Source organism: Pleurodeles waltl, chromosome 11 (assembly GCF_031143425.1).
Source record: "Pleurodeles waltl isolate 20211129_DDA chromosome 11, aPleWal1.hap1.20221129, whole genome shotgun sequence".
NCBI lineage: Eukaryota > Metazoa > Chordata > Amphibia > Caudata > Salamandridae > Pleurodeles > Pleurodeles waltl.
Window position 1 is genome coordinate 709,120,056 of NC_090450.1, and position 22,994 is coordinate 709,143,049.

Sequence of the window (22,994 nt, forward strand, 5' to 3'; positions counted from 1 at the left end):
TAAGTGCTGCTCACTGAACAAAGAAGCATATGCTAAGACAGCAAAAGAGGTGCCTCACTCTGAACAAAGGCACATATACACAGACAGCAGAGAGACACATATACACAGACAGCAGAGTGGTGCCTCAAGCTGAGCAACAACACATATACACAGACAGCAGAGGGGTGCCTCAAGCTGAGCAACAACACATATACACAGACAGCAGAGAGGTGCCTGAAGCTGAGCAACAACACATATACACAGACAGCAGAGGGGTGCCTCACGCTGAACAAAGGCTCATATGCACAGACAGCAGAAAGGTGCCTCACGCTGAACAAAGGCTCATATGCACAGACAGCAGAGAGACACATATACACAGACAGCAGAGAGGTGCCTGACGCTGAGCAACAACACATATACACAGACAGCAGAGAGACACATATACACAGACAGCAGAGAGGTGCCTGAAGCTGAGCAACAACACATATACACAGACAGCAGAGAGGTGCCTGTACCTGAGCAACAACACATATACACAGACAGCAGAGGGACACATATACACAGACAGCAGAGAGGTGCCTCACGCTGAACAAAGGCTCATATGCACAGACAACAGAGAGACACATATACACAGACAGCAGAGAGGTGCCTGAAGCTGAGCAACAACACATATACACAGACAGCAGAGAGACACATATACCCAGACAGCAGAGAGACACATTTACACAGACAGCAGAGAGGTACCTGAAGCTGAACAAAGAAACACATGCTGAGAGCAAGAGAGGTGCCTCAAGCTGAATATGACAGCAAAGAGGCACATATACGCAGACAGCAAGAGAGAGGTGTCTCATTGACTATAGAAACATATACAATGAAAGCAGGCCTGTCTGCCTCGAGGTACTTTGGTGCCCTAAGCTATGTACACCTTTTGCAACTCTCCTTCTCGGCATCCATGCATCTACACTGCTGTTCATGGCTGTTCCACCCAGATGGAGGAGACACAGACAAGAGTTTGCATGACTTTTGCATTTAACTGGCCCTGCCCACAAGAGATGCTCCTCTCATTGACTATAAAGAAATATCTAAAAGTAGGAGAATGTCACTAGACATAGAACTGTAGAGAGATCCTTCTTAGTGATTCAAAAGATATACACCGACAGCAAGAGAGGTGCCTCACCACCAACAGAAACAAAATCATACAATAGCAAGAGAGGTGCCTCACCACCAACAGAAACAAAATCATACAATAGCAAGAGAGATGCCTCACCACCAATAGAAACAAAATCATACAATAGCAAGAGAGATGTCACACAATGACAATAGAAAAAAGCACACTTAAAGTAAGAGAGGTGTACAGTATCCCTATGAATATATAACACAATACCAGCGGTCTTCAAACTGGGGGCAGCTGGGAGGGGGCCTTAATTGATCCCAGGGGGTGCCAGGCACTGTCCAAGAGATTCTTCATGTTGGTGACAGTGCTTTGTCTTTACTGAAAAAACAGAAGGGCTCTAAGCTGCTCTGTAATGGGCCACTACTAACATCTTTTGACCTTAATATTTTGGCTGGGAGTAGATGTCACGGGGAGGGCCTCCGAATGATACTTGCACACTTTAGTAAAACCTTGCTGACCAAAATAATGTGCTGGAAATCATGTTTTTGATTGTATTTTTAAAAGATATAACTGCAATGTTTAAAAATATTTATAAATATTTAAAGATTGCCAGTTTTATAGAATAATTGTGAAAAAATATGTTTTTGCTCGGTGTGGGGGCAATAATTTTTTTTAACACTGGAGAAAGGCGCAGCATTAAACAGTTTGAAGACCACTGCACTGTATCCTGACAGCAAAGCAGGTTTTTCTCACTACTCGATGAAACATAAAATTAACAGCAAGAGGAGCCTCTCACTGACCACAGAAACATAACTACTGACAGCAAGAGAGGTGCATCCTACTGATCAAAGAAGCATATACACGGTCAGCGAATGAGGTGTCTCTCGCTGACCATAGAGACATATGCACTGACAGCACGGGGTGCCTTTCACTGACCTTAGAAACATAACTACTGTCAGCAAGGGAGGGAGGTGCCTCTCACTGACACAGAAACATGTACACTGAGAGCAATAGAGGTACATCTCACTAACCACAGGAACATGCCTAGCTGCATTGAGGTACCTACCACTGACCACAGAAACATGACCACGGACAGGAAGAGTGCTGCCGCTCTATGAACATAGAAACATGTAAAAAGACAGCAAGAGAGATGCATCTTACTGATCACAGAAGCATGTACACTGACAGCAAGAGAGGTACATCTCACTAACCACAGGAACATGCCTAGCAGCAGTACAGGTACCTACCACTGACCACAGAAGCATGACCACTGACAGCAAAAGAGGTACATCTCACTAACCACAGGAACATGCCTAGCAGCAGTAGAAGTACCTACCACTGACCACAGAAACATGACCACTGACAGCAAGAGAGGTACATCTCACTAACCACAAGAACATGCCTAGCAGCAGTAGAGGTACCTACCACTGATCACAGAAACATGTACACTGAGAGCAAGAGTGCTGCCTTTCAATGAACATAGACACATGTAAAAAGACAGCAAGAGAGATGCATCTTACTGATCACAGAAACGTACACACGGTCCGCGAAAGAGGTGTCTCTCCCTGAGCATAGAAGTATATGCATTGACAGTAAGGGGTGCCTTTCACTGACAACAGAAACCTATACACAGACAGCAAGAGCGGTGCCTGTCAATGGCCATGGACACATATACACGGATAGCTAGAGAGGCGCGGCTCACTATCTATAGAAACATAGGGGGTCATTCTGACCCTGGCGGTCTTGGACCACCAGAGTCACGAATGAAGGAAGCACCGCCAACAGGCTGGCGGTGCTTCAAATGGCATTCTGACCGCGGCGGTAAAGCCGCGGTCGCCCTGCCGGGGCCGGCGGTATTCCACCGGTTTTGCCCCGGCTGGGAGAATCCGCCAGGGCAGCGCTGCAAGCAGCGCTGCCCTGGGGATTCTGACCCCCATACCGCCAGCCTGTTTCTGGCGGTTTGGCCATTCGGAGCCGGCTCCTGTGTTGCGCCTCATTCCCGCTGGACCGGCGGGCGCTAACTTGGTTAGCGCCCGCCAGCCCAGCGGGAATGTTGGAATGGGGACCGCGGAAATTTGCCCGCATGGCGGCCAAATGGAGGTTTCCGCCTGGCGGGCGGCAGTAGCCGCCCGCCAGAGTTGGAATCACCCCCATAATTTGGTAGCAAGAGGTCCCAATAACTGACCATGGAGACATACTCACTAACTTTCAGGGAAGTGCATCATGTTGGCTGAAGAAACTTATACCCTCTGGAGCAGCCTTGAAGAAAGAAGACACACTGTGATTGGAGAGGCTTCTTTGAAAAGTGAGACCCCGATAGGTGTATAAAAGCATGGTTTTGATTTTCTGATAAGAGTGCACGCACAGAGCCATCTCTTCTAAAAAGCGTTTTGTTTTGTAAATAGCCAAATTAAGGTTTGTAATATTCGTATTCCTGAACCACCATGTTTTTTTCCGCCTGAATCAACATCTGACAAATATTCGATTATTCGATTCTCTCTAGGTACATTTAAAAGCATGCAGCAAAACTTCAAAATCTGAATTATGGTATAAGTGCTTAATGCCAATTTAATTTAAATGGAGATGCACACAGGTAAGACACTGGCTTATTCAAAGGGAGTCTATGGCATCATACAAGGATTCGTTGACATCACAGAAAGATTCTCTGGAATTGCAAAGATTATTGTGATGATGCAAGAGCAATTAGGTATGTCACAACAAGGCTCCACTGACCTGACAATAGAGAGGACATTATCACAACAAAATTAACTGTCACTGCAATAGAAAACTTTGATATCTGGGTTTCCTGACATAACAATGGTAAGCCATGCCATCACAGAAGGGTTCCTCAACACCATGCAAGAGCACACTGACTATATGATTGCCCTGAATCTTTGCAATTTCTCTTTGTACTGGGACCAGGCCTAGATAATGATCTGCCATGTCATATGCATAGTAGTTACCCAAGATGAATCCTGCTCACCAGTTATCTTAAACATTCCCCTTTTTAACTACTTAATATAATTGGAAACCAGGACCTCTTGTAGCCCTCTTATACAACTGACACTGAGCTGTTTGTGCCACCAATCTCATATCATTCTATGGGAAGCAGCTGTGTTTGCTTAAAATGCTTTAAATCTGAGTTTGAATATATGTGTATATTATCTATCCGTCTTTCTATCTATGTATTTATATATATATATATATATATATATATATATATATATATATATATATATATATATATATATATAAATATACACATCCACACACACATACATACATACATACAGACAGATTTCAATTTTGAAGTGAATATGTACTATATGAGAGGTCTAACTGTGATTTTGTTCCTGTAATTTACAGTGTTGAAATCATTTGCAGCATGTTTAGCTTCCTATACAAATAAAAAGGCATTTTTACTTTCTTTCAGAGCTGGTAAAAAAACAGAACACCTCCACAATGATAATGCTACTCTTAAAACATTAATTCCTTACAATTTGCTGTGCATGTAAAAGGTCATTTATAATAATACACATTGTTGGATAAAACACATTGTAAGTAATGGCATATTATCCCCAATAGGAACACACATTTCTCAAAACATTGACACATGTATCTGCATTTTCGGACAAATAATTAATAATGCGTAAACTGATGATGCTCATGTGCTCTAAATGCTTTTAAAGAGCATTGAATAAACTGAAAAAGAAGTGCATGCCAGTGAATTTCTTGAAGTGGATATTCCCCTACACTGAGCCTTTTACCATCCCTCCCTCCCTCAGCAGGACAAACAAGGAGGGGGTTTAACTCATGGGGATCCATTAAACAAACCAATGTCACTCTCTCACTGTCGGAACACTTGACATTACAAAAGGATCCTGTGACACCATAAAGAAACTCACTGATATCACAACAGGAACTTCTGGTATCACAAAAGTGTTCTCTGACACAGCAAAGGAAAACAGTGATAGCACAAGAAACATCGCTGCCATCACATCAGGACTCGACCACTACATCAAATCTGGCTTTTAACGCATCACAAACATAGCTGAATAAAACGCAGGGGTACAATGTTATCACAAGAGATATGACTGCCATCACATCAGAACGTTATTACAGCAGGCGTCTGTTTTATGACATCAAAAAAATATGACCGAGTACAACGCACAGGTGTTCTATGACATCACAAGCAGAATACATTACATCATTTATGGCTCAGTGTCTTGACCAAAGGAAATGCTGACATAAAATATGAACTGCCTGGCAAGTTTTTGACTCACTCTCCTTTGCTCTAACTTGGACCCCTCATATTTTCTTATTACTCCTATGATCTTTTCTCCCTCTTGCTGGGCCAATCCTATAGCTGCTTCTTCTGTGTTTCCTAAGCCCAGGCCATGCACACCCTAGGGCGTGGCATACCATAGGCACAGGAAAAAGTTTTGTTGCACAGCGTAAACTCTGAAATTTTGGGCATTTCGGATTACGGTTGCTAAGCAAAATTCTCAAAATGACACCATTACCCCACATTGTGTAATATCAAGTCTGTTCGGGTAAAAATCCTATGGTCGTGTTACGGTAACAACACGAATGAAAAGAACGCGAGCGACCGTTGTTGACAGCAATTGGTTTTTTCTGTGTTTTTTTAACATGAAATGCATGGACAGAAGAATGCATTTCGTGCTAAAATGTATCGCTAAATGCCATATTTGCATTTCGCATAATGTTGTGTAATTTTCCTGAAATGCCACACTAGTCACATCCAGTGCTTAATTTGTAAATAACAACGTGCCGGTGCCCAAAGGCCTCCTCTGAAGCTTGCAGCTGCTGTATTTAAATGTGTGAACACGGAATACTGAGGCAGCTAATCCTGAAGCCATCTCAGGCCTCTTCAATCCATTTAATCCATTTAAAGCCGCTCCCTGCCCTTTCAGCTCACTCTTGCAGCTTTCTGCTTTTTCCCATTGTGACTCTTTTTCGTTTTTCTCTTCCTCCGTCTTTCCCATATGTGTCTTTTGCTCGCAGTAAATGCTTGAGGCAGAAGACTAAGACCCGGCCCTCACAAACAAGTGCTGGTGCTTAGCACCGGAAACAACAAGCACAAATTAAGCACTGGTCACATCCCTAGATATCTGTTCCCCCTCATGATTTCACCCAGAAACAGTGTACCAGAACAATGCCAATAGGCATTGAGGGACTGTGCTGGTGAAGAGACATGGAGGCATGTGATATGAGTGCATTTTACTCACATATATCCCAGATGGTGAATCCTTGGAAGGAGAGCGGACTGGGAACCTAACCCAGCCCCTTCAAAAAAGCTCAAAGTAGATTTATACTTCAGCATACGAGCAAGCCACCCACCCAGTTATTATGGGGTGGTATACTCCTCCCCTAAGTAATTTTTTCAAAAAATGAGTCCAAATAGTGCATAGCCCTGAGCACTTTCAGGCTGGATTCTAGTAGCTCGTCCAGTGCTAAAAGGAATACCCAGGGTGTAGCCCACCAGGAAGTGGCAGATGCCCAAATGGCCAGTCACCCCTGCGTGGAAGTATAACTTTGTACTAGAATCCCATGTGGCTGTTTTGCAGCTGCGGTGACCTCCAGATCAGTGGCTATGTATGTGCGCCTTTGAACACTTCAACAAATACAATCTTCTACAAGAGTACAATCTGAATCTGCAGCTGCCTTCACACGCCAGGCCTTCCCAGGCCTTAAGTACTTTATTTTTGGCTTACCACAACAAACTCGTAATATTTCAGCACACTTAGGCCCATAATTATACTTTTTTTGTACTGCATTTGCGTCATTTTTTGACACAAAAGCAGCGCAAAATATAATTTATTTTGTAAGTTTACGCCGCTTTTACGTCAAAAAATGACGCAAATGCGTTGCAAAAAAAGTATAAATATGGGCCTTATTTTTGTAGAAGGTTAAATATAGTGAACAAGCTAAAACATTGCAACCAGGCTTGAAGGCAATGCCTTCAAGAAATGCAGGCAAAGGCTGATCTTCAGTAAGTATTTTCAGGTCATCCCCATAAATATGTGCCACAGAACCCATTGCAAGCCAGACAAACATTTCAAGTGAGAAGGAGTAAATCAACTTCAAAACAAAAATGAACAACTATAAACTGTGCTAAGGTAGCTTAAACATTAAACGCACTTCACTCGCGCTGAGGTCATATATTTTTGCAAGAAATCTTAAACAAAATGTATGCTCATTGTTGCGTTTCATTTCTTACATTACCCAATGTAACTGTTCAAACATTGCAAATGTTATTATTATTTAATTATTTTCGTTTACAGTGCATTAATAAACTTCTATTGGGTTTCAAGGCACTTTTCAAAGGGTTGAGGGAGCTTTCGCTCTCTCACTCATACCACAGCGTCATGCTCTTCAGACTCCTCTTCCCCCTCCAACCCGCCTGGGGGGATAAATCTGTTAAAATAAAATGATTAATTGTTGTTTTTGTTGTGAGTTTGTGTTCACAGATGTGGTGTTGATCTATGTCAAGACTCCAAATGTACTGGAACAATAGCATTGCACTGGCTCAAGGATTTCTACTAACAGAAAGTAAAAAAAGAAATAATACCTGCCACATAAAAAATACATCCCATGTGGCATGCATATTGCACTGCTACAAAAAGCCACCTCCAGGGTCCGGTGACATTTATGAACCATTGGTCTGTTTATCATCTTGTCACCAGAAGCTCAATGGCACTACAGGACTATAATACACAGTTGTTAAGTGCTCTCTCTTTGTCTTCCTGGGCCTTCTTATCTGTCTACCTTTCTCGGCAAATGTGTGCATGCCCACACATGTGCACGCGCACACGCACACAAATTATGTTGCAGTTACAGTCAAGTTACAGTTATGGTCACAAATTGAAATCCTACAACCACTGAAATGAGCAGGTTATGCTTTGTATCAAAACCAATAACTGGCACAACCCATGCAGACCTCAACTCAGACACCAAATGCAGTGCTGACCCAAACCATAATACGAGAGATGGAACTGTCAATGTAAATAATCTTAGATGAGATTACATGTCACATTGCCTCTACCACTTTGAAAAAGATGGCTAGGCATGTGATATTATTTATTGGTTTGAGTATGTGCTGTTATTTCATTATATGTTGATTTTGATGGTATTTTTATTGTTGGAAATATTGTGTAGTTTTAAGCATTGCATCTGGTGTGTGGGTAATAGCGTGCATGGATGCTGTGGAGTTACAGATTGCTGTCCAAACCATAAATGGCAAATTTCAGAGGTTTTTAGTGTTAACTTGTAACTATAATTGCCTTTTAACTGTGTTTTTCCAATTGAATTAATGAGGTTTTTTAAACATATGTTGATGTGTTATAACCAAAGCTAACCATACCTTCATTTTAGCTTTTGTTTTCTTCAGTACATTTATATGTTTTATATCATATACCACATCAAACAGTTCCTTCTTGATAAACTGCCCGGGGAGGCATACCCCACTGTATATAGCCTTTGGCCATGTGTGCAGCAGAGACAGACCACAGCACACACTTCTTGTTGCAAGCCAGCCCCTGCTATACACAACCGAAGACCATGAGCAGAGGGAATTTGCCAAGCACAGCAGCAGTGCACCAATTTTTTATTTCTGTTTTTCTATTTAGGATTCACATTTTGAGTGCTGGATTAGTAAATGTTGTGACCCCAGAAAATCAAGGGATTGTGGGAGGGTCTAAGATTTGAGAATCCAACACAGGGTTCACTAATTCTACAATAACTTTCATTATTTTATTATAAATTTTATTTCACAAGGTCCTTGTGGCCTTTCACGTGGATCTTGGGTGTGAGAGTGACTCAGCCCGAATCCTTATGCCTTTCCTGTTTTGATTTTTGCAACATGGTACTCAGTGCATCCTGTAGGTCAGTGGTTCCCAACCTGTGGTCCGGGGACCCCTGGGGGTCCGGGAAGCCTCCTCAGGGGGTCCTCAACTGCTTAGAAAATTAAATAGTATTAACAGATTAGGTCCCCAGCTTTCAGTAATGACTCAGAGGGGGGATCCCCGGATTCCAAAAATGATTAAGTAGGGGCCCCCGGGTTCCAGTAATGATAAAGTGGGGGTTCGCAGAAGTCAAAAGGTTGGGAACCACTGCTGTAGGAAAACGATTGATGCAACAAAAAAATCCTGTGCCCAACAACCTGTAGGAGCATCATGGATATGTAAGTCCACAGCATGATTTGTAAATCTGAAATGAATGGCAGGAGAAAAGGCTACCTATTCGAATGGTTTGACTTCTTTTTATTGGATTTGTAAAACCTCCATGGATCTATAATTTAGCCTCTTAATGCCACAGACTGGAACACTTTTTAAACAATAATTTCTCAAACACTCTTAAACACATTTACACGAAAACAAGCAAATCAATTTCTTAGGGTTCTACTTTCATTTCAAGTTTGGTATAATTTCATGTGTCATTGGTTCTGAATTGAGGAGCAAAGAATCTGGGGGAGGGTCAAAGACTCACAATAGACAAAGCCTTGGGTGATTCAAGGAGCCTCTCTCCTCCCTCAACAATCGGAATAGTTTTTTATACTCAGCACATCTGCATATATGGTTTATACCATGCAATTTTTTATGTGCATTTGTTCCAACAAAAGGTATTTAACCAAAACTGGAATCAAGGGTTTAAATACGCGTAAAAGGTAAAATCACAATGAAGAAATGTCATGAATATCAGGAGAGTTGTCTTCCTGTGCAAAGTAATTGTTACATGCAGTCTGTGAGGGAGTAAAAAATGTTTTTTTGTTTTTCTCATTTCAATTTTGCTGTACTCTGGTAAAAAAAACTTGAGTCTGACCTTTGCAATGTAGTAACAATTGTGTGAATGCATAAATATTAGTGCAGTTGCTCCAAGTAACATGGATTATTGTGCCACATTTATTTTCCCAGGGTTTGCGTATCTATCTATCTATCTATGGCATGCCATGGTAATGAAAACAAAATGTAGCACAATAACTTGTTATTTTGGGTAACTCTACCAATGAGAACAATTTACACATTTCTTACTGCGGTTAAATTCCATTTTACTATCACATTACAGAAAAACTGTCTTGAGAAAACCTCACAGAACCTTACTGCCTCGTGCATGGTATGGTTACACTAACTTTACACAGGGAAACAATACAGTCACGAGGCCTCTTCAAAGAGATTTCACACCTCACTGCACACATTTATACTGCTCAATCCTGGTTGTGGTTTAAAGCTGTCTTACAACAAATAACACATGACAGAATGCTGTGCTATAAACCATGTATGCAGACGAGCAGAGAGTAACATGCTGTGTAATGCCACTGTTGAGAGAAGGGAGGGACATCAGGATTCTCCAAAGGCTTCGACTATCATGTGTCTTGGCTATTCCACATAATGAGAGCCACTGGAATTATGCGATTTTGCGGCCGCTGCGATTTTCACATAATTGTTGATTTGCTGCATTTGCCACCCAGGTCATCATCTGTCACAGAATTTGTAGATTTTAACAAAACACAATTGTTTCTAGCTCAAATGGTTCAAAAGTTACTAAAAATGCAGTGACGCATGTTAATGGAGCAGTGGAAGGCCCTCTGCAAAGGTTGGCTGGTCACCTTTCTGTAGCATATTGCATCATTTTGGTGTTAAACTGGTACTAGTGAAGTGCAACTAATGCCTAGATAATGTTATCAAGTTTCAAAACGACAAAATAGTGGAGTAATACTATCGCAAAATGTGCTGCACAACGCTGCATAATTTGCCTTCTCTTGTTGCATAATTTACTTAACCCTGCAGCATAATTTAGCGTCCCCTACTGCACAATGTCAGTGGCTCTGCACATAGTCAGCAATAGTAATAAATGGATTCTGAGTTGGGCATTAAAAAAAAAAAAAAAACAATGTCTCAAAAGTACTGAAATTCTTTAGTTAAGATGCATTTTAACCCAGGCATTGACATAGTCAATAGGTCTATCTTGCATTTTGAGTCCTGACTAAAACACTAAAAAAGCCTGCTGCATTAAATGAACAAAACATAAAAGATTAACAGTGTATAATGCATCTATGAGACAAAGAATGTAATGAACTTCTGCAATGTAAAGTAGTGCCTCGTGCACAAGGCAAGCACTCCATGGGAGGCAGAATCGTACATCAGGCAGCCAATGATATGAGATAACAGAGATACACTCCTTGTGGGTGGAACCAACGTTATATGGATATTTGAAAGTAGTGGTAACAATAGGTCAATCGGCTCATGCAGAAACAAGGCAGACTAAGTTAAGCTCTCGTTATTGACATCTGCAGTGACATATAGAACACAGGTTTCTCAGTCAACTAACTACTCTTAAATGGTAACAGAAACACCTCTGATTTGCCTCCAGCAGGAGCAGAGAGGCCATGCCACACAAAATCATCCGGTCAAGTAAGGGGGACCGCGGTATGATGTGCTAAAAATGTTGTTCAGATATTATCATCATCATCAATAATAATAATGATAATTATTATCATTATTGTTGTTGTTACTATTATTATTATTGTTTGTTGTTGTCAATATTATTATTTCTTATTATTAGTGCTGTTGTTACACTTTAAGGAAACGTAATACACCCTGTACACTGCACATGGGTTGAACCTCAGTTAGTGATAGTAAGTTGAAAAATAATTTACTCTGAGACGTCTCGCTCCTGAAGTTCACATCAAATCACAGGCCAATCAAACAGAAAACCAAATGCAAAAGACCTAAAACAAATATTAGGAAGTAAACAACCATAATATAGCAGCACTTTAAATGGGCAAGCACTGCCCGGTACTGAGTACCTGCACTTCTTTTATTTGAAAGGGGGAGTACCTGCAATTCTTTTATTTGAAAGGGGGAGTACCTGCACTTCTCAGCACTGCTGCAATACATTTAATGGGCGAGTACCAGCACTTCTCAGGAGGAGACGGGTACTCTAAATAGTGAGTGCCTGCGCTTCTGCACTTTCATTTAAAGCACTGTAATACAGCAAGGACAAAACATAACAGGCATCTTTAACAATGCCGTTTACCCACGGGCGATAACCATTGCGCTGGCTCTTGTAGAGCGCTGCTTGTCATCCACGAGGGTATCCAGGCACTTGACCTTTTAGTCCATGTTTATTATGTATGACCTAGACTTTTTTTAAAAATAGTTTTGTACTGAGATAACTAGAAATAAAGGCAGTCAAAGACAGGGAGAGACAGAGAGAGAGAGACAGACAGAGAGACAGAGAGAGAGAGACAGACAGAGAGAAAAACAGGCAGAGAGAGTGGCCGATAAAACGATAGCCAGACAGGGGGAGAGATAGGTAATAGTATAGACAGAAAAGAGACGTAGGGAAAGAAAGAGGCCAATGCATAACTTAAAAGAGAGATAGGAAGGAAGGCTGGCGGGGACAGACAACTAGGGAGCTAAAAAGGCAATAGACAGACAACTAGAGACATAAGACAGACAAGGGAGAAACTAGCAATGGTGCAGCAGGTGCAGTGGCACCGAGGTAGGCAGACCGACGTAGATAACCAAGTACAGAAAAAGATGGACGTACATAGACGTTGACAAAGGTAAGGTAGTTGGGAAGACTTGCTCGGAGACACGTGGTCACTGAGTATGTTATGCTGGACTGAGCTTAACCCTCCGTCGGGGTGTCACGTGATGGGCTGAGTGCGCAGACTCGTCACAGCAGAGTCACTACGCAGCTCACGCTCCCTGCCCAGTGTCAGAGGACATGTTCTCCAGTCCCGGCCTTGCACCCCTAGTTTGGCACTGCTCCCCAGTTTCCTCCCGGACACAGTGGGCACGCTCACCGGTTCTGTCGTCACATGCTCCCCAGTTCCGGACATGGCCCCTGCCGGCCTGGGGTCTGTGGACACGCTGCCCAGTTCTAGACTTGCTCCCCTACTTTGGGATGCTCCCTAGTTCTGGACACGTTTCCGAGTTTCCTGCAGGGCTCAGTGGACATGCTCCCTACATCTGGGCATGCCCCCTGTTGTGAATATGGGGTTCCGAACTTTGGACATATATTCCTCACTTCCGGACATGCCCTCCGCTTCAGGACGTGCACCCCGAGTATCCGGCAGTCTCTCTTATTCCTGTCCCCACACTTACCACTGGACTCGCCTCGTGCTCTGAGGGACACCCCGCCGCCTCATATTTTGCCTCTCCTTTCACATGCTCACAAGAGCTCTCCCATCCTCCCCACACACCACCCTTCGCTGCTTCCCCTCCCCTCGTTTGCCCCCTGTCCCAAAATTCCTTTAATTAACTTCCAGCTCTTATCCGCTCACTATCTGCGATCGTAAAAACGTTCTTTAAACACAAATGTTGTGGCTGACATCTGACAATTAATTAACCCCCTCCCAAGGAGGAGAAGACCCTGATTTACGAGCAGATAAAAAATCTGTTTCATGTGACGGAGGCGAAATAAATTCCTCCAAAGTGGCATGAAAAGCTGCCAGTCAGAGGGACGAGCGCCCATCCGTCAGCGCTGCAATGAAAGCGCCAGGGGCCGAGGAGACACTCATCTGCGCCCTTCGGAGGACGCCTCAATTAGCTGTTAATTAACGCCCATTTAGGTGCCTGAGATCGGATGGTCACCAAACACGGGCCTTATAAACAATTCCAAACTCCCTTTGTGTACCCCCAATCTCGGCACTCTAGGCCTCGTGTTGCTTTTGTAGGAAATTCACAAACGCCCCCAAAATGCCATTTCACGAAAATTAGGCCCTTATGTTGAGAAATATTTGGATGTATTTTTCTTTAAATCTGTCAATTACATCTTGGAACAAGTGAAATACACAAACCGAGACACTGAGATGCGGCGATTTGACGAACACCACAATTATGTTGGTCACAGCAAAAGCGGGGATTTGAACACGTCTGTGCTTAAACGCTAGATCACACTCCCCTCTTCTTTAAAGCGATTAATTACATCTAGAGATAATTACATCTACTGCAAACTCACAGGCACGATATATATATCAATTATTGATTATAAAATCACTTTTCTGTTCGGAAGCCGCTATTTCATTGTATTTTAATCTGTCAATTCACGACCACCAATGACGGTCCTGCACCAACACAAAATCAACATTTCTAGGACCCAGTTTATTTCATAAATGTATAAAAATCATCGAAACCGCGACTAGAGCTTCATAAAATTATTAAATAAATACAAAATAAAACCTTTGAAATGCCAGAATATGCATGCACCCGTAAAAAAACACATAACGCGCTACCCGCACGGGTCAAATATCCACTGTTAAAAAAGAAGCGGGGAGCGAGTTTTACATTAAGGAAAGTTCAGCACTTGAATAAAGTGTTCTTTTAAACTGTGATAATCTAAGGTGTGTGTCTTTATCTGTATGCGGAGGTGATGGAGGGGTGTGTGTTGGGGAGGGAGGGGGGCTTTGTGGTTCCCACTAGCCATCGCTGCAGGTGCTGAAAAATGTATGTGTAGTATTAAGGGAAACGCTGGTTTCTGACTACATCGTCGTCGACTAGCCGAGATAGTTAAGTTATTTCGAAGTTTTGAAATGTAATGTTTCCGTTTGGCGCCTTGAAAAATGTTTTTTTTTTTTACCGTTTAAATCTTTATACATGTATTACTACAGGTTAAAAACCCGAGACCAGGGCCGTTTCGCCGCCAGAAACCACTGTTACATACCTGGGCATTTAGAAATGATTTGGGTCGGGCTGGGTAAATGGCCTCCTACAAGTAGGATGGCTTATTTATTTAATTACTTATTTCTTCTTTTCTGGTGACCAGGCGGTGAACTAAGGGGTATAAATTCAAGATTGTCAAAGCGCTACGGGAGAATGCAGATGGAAGTAAGCGCTATACAGATTCCCGTAAATACTTAAAATAAATACATATCCTCATGCTCCTCTAAGCTACATTTCGTTCTCCCTGTTAGCTGGAAAATAATACAAATTGCCTGCAAACCCGTGGTCATTGCAGGACACCTGCTGGATATTTGTGATGACAAATAATAAAATTGGTGGAGAGCGGAAACTCGGGCAGGGGCATGCGGGATCTCGTGTATGTTCCGAAAAGACTGTTTCTGTATGGCTGGCGGGTGCTGACCCTGGGTCAAAGGGCACGTGCTGGATTCTTCATCAGTTGCCGAACCATACCGTAACAGTATTGTTTATAATTCAAGGGCTACCTGTTATCAGTATGAAGTAAATAAAACAGTAAAAACAATGTAACGGTGTGCGTGTGTATGTGCATAGTCCATAGTCTTACTCCGTAGGAAAATGCACGAACTAAAAGCAGCATTACATTCCATCAACTTTTCAGTTATGACTTTTATTATATATTCTTCCCCCACCATGAATTCATAACTAATATGATTTTCAACAGTGCTTTCCATTGCACTCGAGTGGTCCAGATGGCACCATAAACACTGAGGCCAAAGACAGGGAGGATCCAAATGTCTCTAGCACCCTAAGATGGCAATATAAGACTATATTACGGTTACCCATTGCGATTTTTTTAAGCGTACACGTTCATGTCGGAGAAGTTAACTTGAAAAACCTTTTCGCTTCAAAGTGCAGCTACCAATGAGCATAGATTGAAATTAGGATAATTAGGTTTCAGTCATGAAAAGACTGCTGATAAAACACTAAACAAAGGTGAAGGCCGGTGGATTTATGTGATTCAGTGGCTGGAATGTTTACCGCATGTTTATGTATTTACTGCATTTGCCACATAATTTTCAGATAATACAAAAAAAATCTTATTTCTGAGTTAAATTAATAAAGGTAATACTTGTTGAGAATAAACTGCATACATTTGCCCCTTTGCCACATAACTGAGATAACGTGCACAGGAGACATCAGTAGCGATGATTAAAATAACACATTTCTCGCGGAATCATAACGATTAGTATATACGTCTGTGTGTGTGTATATAAATGTGTGCATATATATGCACACACATACTTGTGAACACGAGGCGCATGTAAACAAGTGCCTCTGTGCAGATATATAAGGCTGGAAGGGCCCCATTTATATTAATCAGTCGAGGCCGCTCTATCTATAATTGGCCACAATATAAACCCTGTCACACCCCCACTCTAGCCCAGCTCTGACAAACAAGCTCTATATATGAGCAGTCTATAGCCCCGCCGACATAAGCAGGCCGGAGATGGATGGCGGTACCGGGCGCCTTGGCCCTGACCCCTCTGATGAGGACTAATGCTTGGTTTACACAAGTGGAACTTCATATTTGTCTGAAATATTGATCCGGGCGCGCGCTGCTGGCCGAGATCAATGAGGGAAGTGTATCTCTTTCTCTCTATAAATCCGCAAATATGCCCCTCAGGGTCTGAAATAATCCGGCGCTAATGACCCCAGGAAGACACAAACGTCATGTTGGGCAAATAAACAACAGGGGGAGGGAAGAGGGGGGCTTTGAAGCCCCTCACCAATCAGCTGGATGGAAGGCCTCTCAGGCCAAAATTTACTGGTTAATCGCCATATTACCAAACACTGCTGCATTGCAGGCAGTGGGCACGAGCCACTGGGGTCCCTTGGTGTGTACAGGCCCGACCCCCCTACGAGCATTTGGTAGAACCCAGCGCCCACGCGCCGCTCGCGCTCGGACTCAGGACCCCTGCCGGACGTATTGACAACCTGGCGCTCACCCTCTTCAAGTCTGTCACAGGAGTGTCCTCTGCTCTAAACCGCAGTCGGAGAAATTGGGATTATTTTGTAACCACGAGAAACATACCTTTTATATTTTCCAAAATAGCTGTGGATCATTGTAGTTATTTAAAAAAAGCTGCATATCACCGCACTAGCCCAAAGGGAAGAAAGAGTAATAGAAGTGGTAGTACAGTCTACCGGATTCGTTGTTGTGAAAGCACAATGCAAGAAAAAGTGAAACAGGCGCTAAATTAGATCGTTTTTCTCCAGCATGCCCATTTATTGAGTCTTGTAAACACACCTGTATGTGTCTTTGTACGAACACGCGCACACACGCGTGCTCCTGGGGAGAGTCCAGTTAATTCATGTGATTCATTTTATATTTCCTGGTTCGTCATGGGCTGGTTTTGTAATTCTATCCAGGCACGTGATGTCATCATCCGAGAAACAGGCATATCTCCTTGTGAGGGTTTCTAAGTAATATACTCAAGATCAAACAATGAAAACACTGCAGAAGTAACAGCAGCAGTTAATAATTTGGTAATTATGATAATATCGTAATGTTTATGCTGGGCTAGTCTTCTCGCACAGACAGTACAGACACTAGGGGTTCGATGTAATATTCGTGAATTATTTTCCATAAAGTGTCAGAATGACGCAGTCTCTGTGAAATATAGACCTCAAACACTGGGAAGTACTGTAATTAGTATTCTACAGGAAAAGACTACAATATTCTACAATATTCGGCGGGACAACTCTCAAGGAACATTTAATGGAAAAAATAAAGAATGGGTAAGGTGCAATAGTCCAATAAAGCTGGTTCGGATTTCTAGGGCATTTACAAAGGATTCACCTTCGAATTCGTCCTTTATTACCGAGTCAACAGAAACCCTCTAAAGCATTACAGGGCCATAGCACAGGCTTTCAGAGTATGTAATAATAATAATAATGATAATAATAATGATAATAATCGTAATACGAAGATCACTGATAACGTAAACCTAACGATGACCACATTACTATGAATGCTACCACTATTACGAATAATAATAACCATAATAGCATTGGTAAAACTTATAGATGGGTATTACTACTACTACTAATAATAATAATATCAACAATACTAATACTAATACTTCTAATAATAATCGTGATAGATAGTATGGGTATAGCTGTAATACTACTAACAATAATAATAACAGCAGCAGCTGCCCCGGGGCTGCGTGAAGGTGTCCTCTCCTCCGTGGACACGGAGGGGTCGCGGGGGTCCACGGCTGAGGGAAGCCCCGCGGCTTCCCCGGCTCCAGACACATACATCTGCGCTCCTGTGGCGCTGAAGCCCACTTGAGCCGGGAGTTACAGCTCTCTCCGCCTCTGTATTGATTCACCTGTCTCTTTATTCAGCCTCGATATCCACTTCCCTGCTTTACAAAAGCAATATCAATTTTCCCCGAACGCGGGGTCATTATTCCTGAGCTCACGGTCCGCTGGCCCCTTCCCAGCTGGTGTCGGAGGGGCTAACAGATTATTGTGTGCGTTTCAGCGCGGAGCTGTCACCGCCGCCTACCCTCACCCCTACCCCGCCGACATCTTGGGCCTACTGCCATCCGAGGCTCAGGTGCCTCTCACCCCACCTACCACAAAACCTCTGTCGCCCCAAGCTCACCACTGCCATTGCCACCCCACTCGCAGGCCTGTCACCCCAAACCCAGCGCTGTCTGTGAACCCCCCAGCCTGGGCCTGCCATCCGAGGCTCCCGCTGCCTGTGACCTCCACCGCCCCCTGGCCTAAATGTCACCTAAGGATCGCCACTGCCTGTGAACCCCATCTACCACCAAATCTCTGAGTGTCACCACAAGCTCACACATGCCTGTGACCCCCCGCAGGCCCGTCACCCCAAACTCAGCACTGTCTGTGAATCCCCAGCCGGGGCCTGTGTGTGACCCCCACCGCACTATCACCTCAAGCTCACCACTGCCGGTGACCCCTACCCACAAACTCCTGCGTGTCACCCTGAGCTCACTAATGCTTGTGACCCAAACACATGCCTGTTACCTTAAAGTCAGCACTGTCTGCGACACACAGCAGGGGCTTGTCACCCTAAAACCAGCTTCGCCTGCCCCCCACAGACTAGGCCTGCACCACGAGGGTCAGCGCTGCCTGTGATCCCCAGGGCGCAGCCGATGCTAAGCGCTGCTTGTGACCTCCAGACAAAACTCTTACCTCAGCCCTAGCACAGGCTGTAACCGACCAACTCCCACCCCATTCCCGGCCTGGTAACCCCGCACTGCCACCCAAATCTCTGCGCTCTAACCGGGCCTGTGACTGCCGGCTCAGCACGGCCCGTGACCCCCACCCTGGGACTGCCACCAGAGGGTCAGCACTGCTCGTGGCCCTCAAGCCCCCCGCCAAGCACGGACCCAGCACTGCCTGTGACTCTCGGGGCTTAAAATCCCAGGCCCAGCCATGTAATCGGAATCCGAGAGCTGCAACCGCCCCCCTCAGCACGGCCCCGTCACTCAGGCCCAGCCATGCCGTATAACTCTTTAGGAGTGCCCTGTCACTGCCATATAATCCTAAAACAAATGCAGGATTTGAGACCAGCCACCAGCCCAAGCCTGTCACCCCTAGCCCAGCACCACCCTGTGACCGAATCCATGCACCCGCACATGGGGCGCTGCCCTACCCTTCCCCACTACGGGCCTGTCACCCGAGCACTGCCCTGTCTCCCGAACCACTGGTCATTCTCCGGAGCCGCGCTGGCGCCCCAACCCACCGGCAGCCCGTGCCTGTCGTTCCTGACTCAGTACTACCCTGTCACTGCCCAGCACTGTCCTGTCAACCGCCATCAGGCACTGCCTGTCACCGGAGGCCCAAAACTGTCCTGCCGTTCCTCAGCACTGCCATGTCACCTGAAACCCAACGCAGTCTGCTCCCAGTACTGCTGTGACCCTCACCCCTACCCAGTCACCACAAATCCAGGATTTCCCTGCACCACCAGGACTCTCCCGCTGCCACCCCAGCCCAACACTGCCGTGTCACCCCAGACCCAGCGCGGCCTGTGAGCCAAAACCCGAGAAATGCCCTGTCACCCTCAACATTACACTATCTGCCCAATCCAAGAACCGCCATGTGGCCCCCCCCCCCCCCCCACCCCCCTCCAGCGGTTCTACACCTTCTGCCATCCCCGCCATCCCCTTCTCCCCCCGGAACTACTTGATTGTCTAATCTCGGATACTGTCCAATGTACCTGCCACTTCCCTGTCACCCTAGCCCTGCCCCGTGCCCCCAACACCGCACTGTCACCTAAACCCAGCAGTCCGCTGTCCACAAAGACGCTGCCCGTCTCTCTAGACCCGGAACTGCCCTGCGGCCCAGACCTGGCATTGCATTCCGCGTAGTCACGTGGCCCTATCGCTGCCCTGTCACCGCAGCACAGCCCCATCACCCTGATCCCAGTACTGCCCCTTGCCCCCCTTAGGCCTCCCCGTCAGTCCACCTGAACCATTGCTCTGACACCCCCACCAGTGCCCCGCCGTCCACCTTCCACCTCCACCAGTAAACATTACCAAGAGCAATGCAATGACTACAGCGCGTGCTCACGCCTACGGGCACCAGTTGCATTCACGCAGCCGCCATATGTTTTTAAGGTCAGTCTATAGTGACGTCCAACAAATGCGAATATGTGTACTGCTAATACAGGCACACCCGAAACTGAAATGTACCCACACCCTGAAGAAATGTATGTTTTACTTATCACCGACCTTGCTGTTTCACTATAAAACCCATGTGCCTCTTAACATGCGAAAAAATCCACATTACTAACAACGGACCAAAACAATTTAAAGTATAATGAAATCACAACTTGTTTACCGTCATATGATGCCATGATTTGCGCAATTTTGGTGAGGAACACGGCCTTAAAATATCCTTAAAACGTGCAAGTTAAAGGGAGAAGATAAATATATATATATATATATATATATATATATATATATATATATATATATATACACATATATATATATATTTTTTTTTTTACACATGGGAATATTCGTCACCTGCCCACACTAGACCACACATTTCACTTGAATTTACGAGCATTGTATAGTTTTCAGATGAGTCGACTTCGTTTGGCAGTAGTTGGGGCCTCATAAGAAAAAAGTGAAGTTTGAACTTTGTATTAAAACTGTCAAAGATCGGTGCTGTCTTTACACTCCTCGGTTGTAAAATATACAAAACAAAAAATAATAGCCGCATGCGGAAATGTAAATTTAAAAAAAATAAAATAAAACTTTTGTTATACTTATTAGGCAGCTAAAGGTTTTCTTCACCCCTGCCCCCACGCACCTCTCAACCCTTCATGCCTTACATCCTCTCTCACCCCGGAAGTGGAGAATGGGTCGCTCACACTGTAATACTCTGAATGATTCACATTAGTGCCATGATCATGATACATGTAATTGATCTCGCGAAGACGGCCTTCACATCAAAGTGGTAAGAAGCCTCTTCCACAATCATATTATTTATAAACGCCCTCACATTACAGTCCAAAGATACTGTCAAAGCGACTTTAACAGCCTTAACTAGTTTAGACAGTTCAATATTTAAGATCACAGACAATAATTATTATTCACAATATAATTTTTGTTGCTCGTTTTTTCATTTGTTTCAGGCAGGTGTAGTAATACCCATGTTGTAGAACACCCCAAAAGTCCTTACAACCCACCCGCCCATGGGCCCACCACCCAAGGCACCCCACAGCTCCCCAGGCCCGAGCTCTCCTTACCAGACCGGATGATGTTATGTGGCATGGCCTCTCTGCTCCTAGGGGTGAATAGGGCGAACACGGGGGCCCCCGTTTCCTCCAGCGCAAGTCTCCTCAGAGGTGAGGCAGGGGGTGTCTTCAGGGTGGGGTGCTCCCGAACAGCAGTGGGGTTACAATCCAGAGTCAGCCGCGGGAGACTTCGTGGAAGGGGAGAGACAGATGTAAGTGGTCAGAGAGGACCTGCTGGGCCCAGCAGGGCATGGGGCTGGGTCTGCGGGGAGATCTACCAACCCTTAGGGGTACAAGGGATTAAATAGGCTAGGCCGTACCCCAAAGGGATCAACAGTGCCGCCCACAGAGGCAGCTTGAGCTACAGCTGAAGGTGTGCTGCATACACACGCAAAACACAACACCGCACCGACCACTCAGTTACCAACAGGAACTGTGCACACACCTCTCTTTCAACTCTCTTCCCACCACAGACAACCTACACAGCCCCTCTTTAAAGGCATTTTCCGCCAGTAACATACAGTACTCAATGAACAGGCCCGACCACCACAGATGCAACTTTCGTACACACAGCAGACCCACTCCCACTAAACACATACCTCTCTCTTCAACACAAAAGCCACTGCAAATACAGCTTCCTCCCTCGTGTACCAGCAGAAACATATACATACAGCAGACTCGCAAGGTACACACCACACGTACATCACACCACCACACACCTTCTCACCTACACCCCACCAGCTCCACTCAGCACCGAGACCGGTTTCTTTCCACACGCACACACACACCTGCTTCGTGCCACGTAACGCGCGCCCAAAAATAAGGAATATATTCACGTCCATTCTTCTTCCATTCACAGAAGCCGTTCCACCGACTAGCCCTCACACATGCCCTTCACATATGATGGCTTCCGGCCCCCATGCATCAAGCTTACCTGCTGGAGCTGAGGGCTGCTGTCTCCGCGAGTGTCACCAGCCAGGGACAGAAGCCGAATGCACTCCGCTCCTCCCTCCTGACTTTTGATACTTTGGGAAGTTTTTTTTAATGCCCCCCTCCCTCCCCAATCAGAGGCGTTTGAAACTGGTTTGATCCCACCGAGGACCTTTCGCAGCAGCCTGGCAGGCCCAGCCGGCCGTTGATTGGCTGACAGGCTTTGGGGGCCGTGGTGAAGCAGGGCTCAAAAGGAGCTTGGGACATGGATGGGTGATTCCATGAGCGGAGACACAGAGAGCAGGGACATGGCAGGGGCTGGGAAGGGAGAATGCGAGCAGCACGAGGCAGAAAAGGGTGGCTAGTGTAGCGCGAGGCAGAGGAGTGACAGGGCGGCAAGGAGACAGCGAGGAGGGACAGGGCGCCAAAGACAGAGAGGAGGGACAAGGGGACCGAGATAAGTGACAGACAACACAGGCCACAGCAAGACATAGAAAAGTCAAAGCTAGCGCAGGCAGAA

General features: G+C 44.9%; 1 protein-coding gene across 5 annotated transcripts in view; it reads right to left on the reverse strand.

Annotated features, from left to right (window-relative positions):
• PAX8 (paired box 8) overlaps window positions 1-22,557 on the reverse strand; it is a 91,012-nt gene extending 68,455 nt beyond the window's left edge. For all 5 annotated transcript variants that reach the window (XM_069214341.1, XM_069214343.1, XM_069214342.1 and 2 more), the window contains exons 1-2: window positions 22,479-22,557; window positions 21,557-21,732 (exon numbers count right to left, since the gene is read on the reverse strand). In XM_069214341.1, the coding sequence (XP_069070442.1) occupies window positions 21,557-21,581 (25 nt within the window). In that variant the 5' untranslated portion in view covers window positions 21,582-21,732; window positions 22,479-22,557. The remainder of the gene's footprint in view (window positions 1-21,556; window positions 21,733-22,478) is intronic.
• Between the last annotated feature and the right edge of the window lie 437 nt (window positions 22,558-22,994).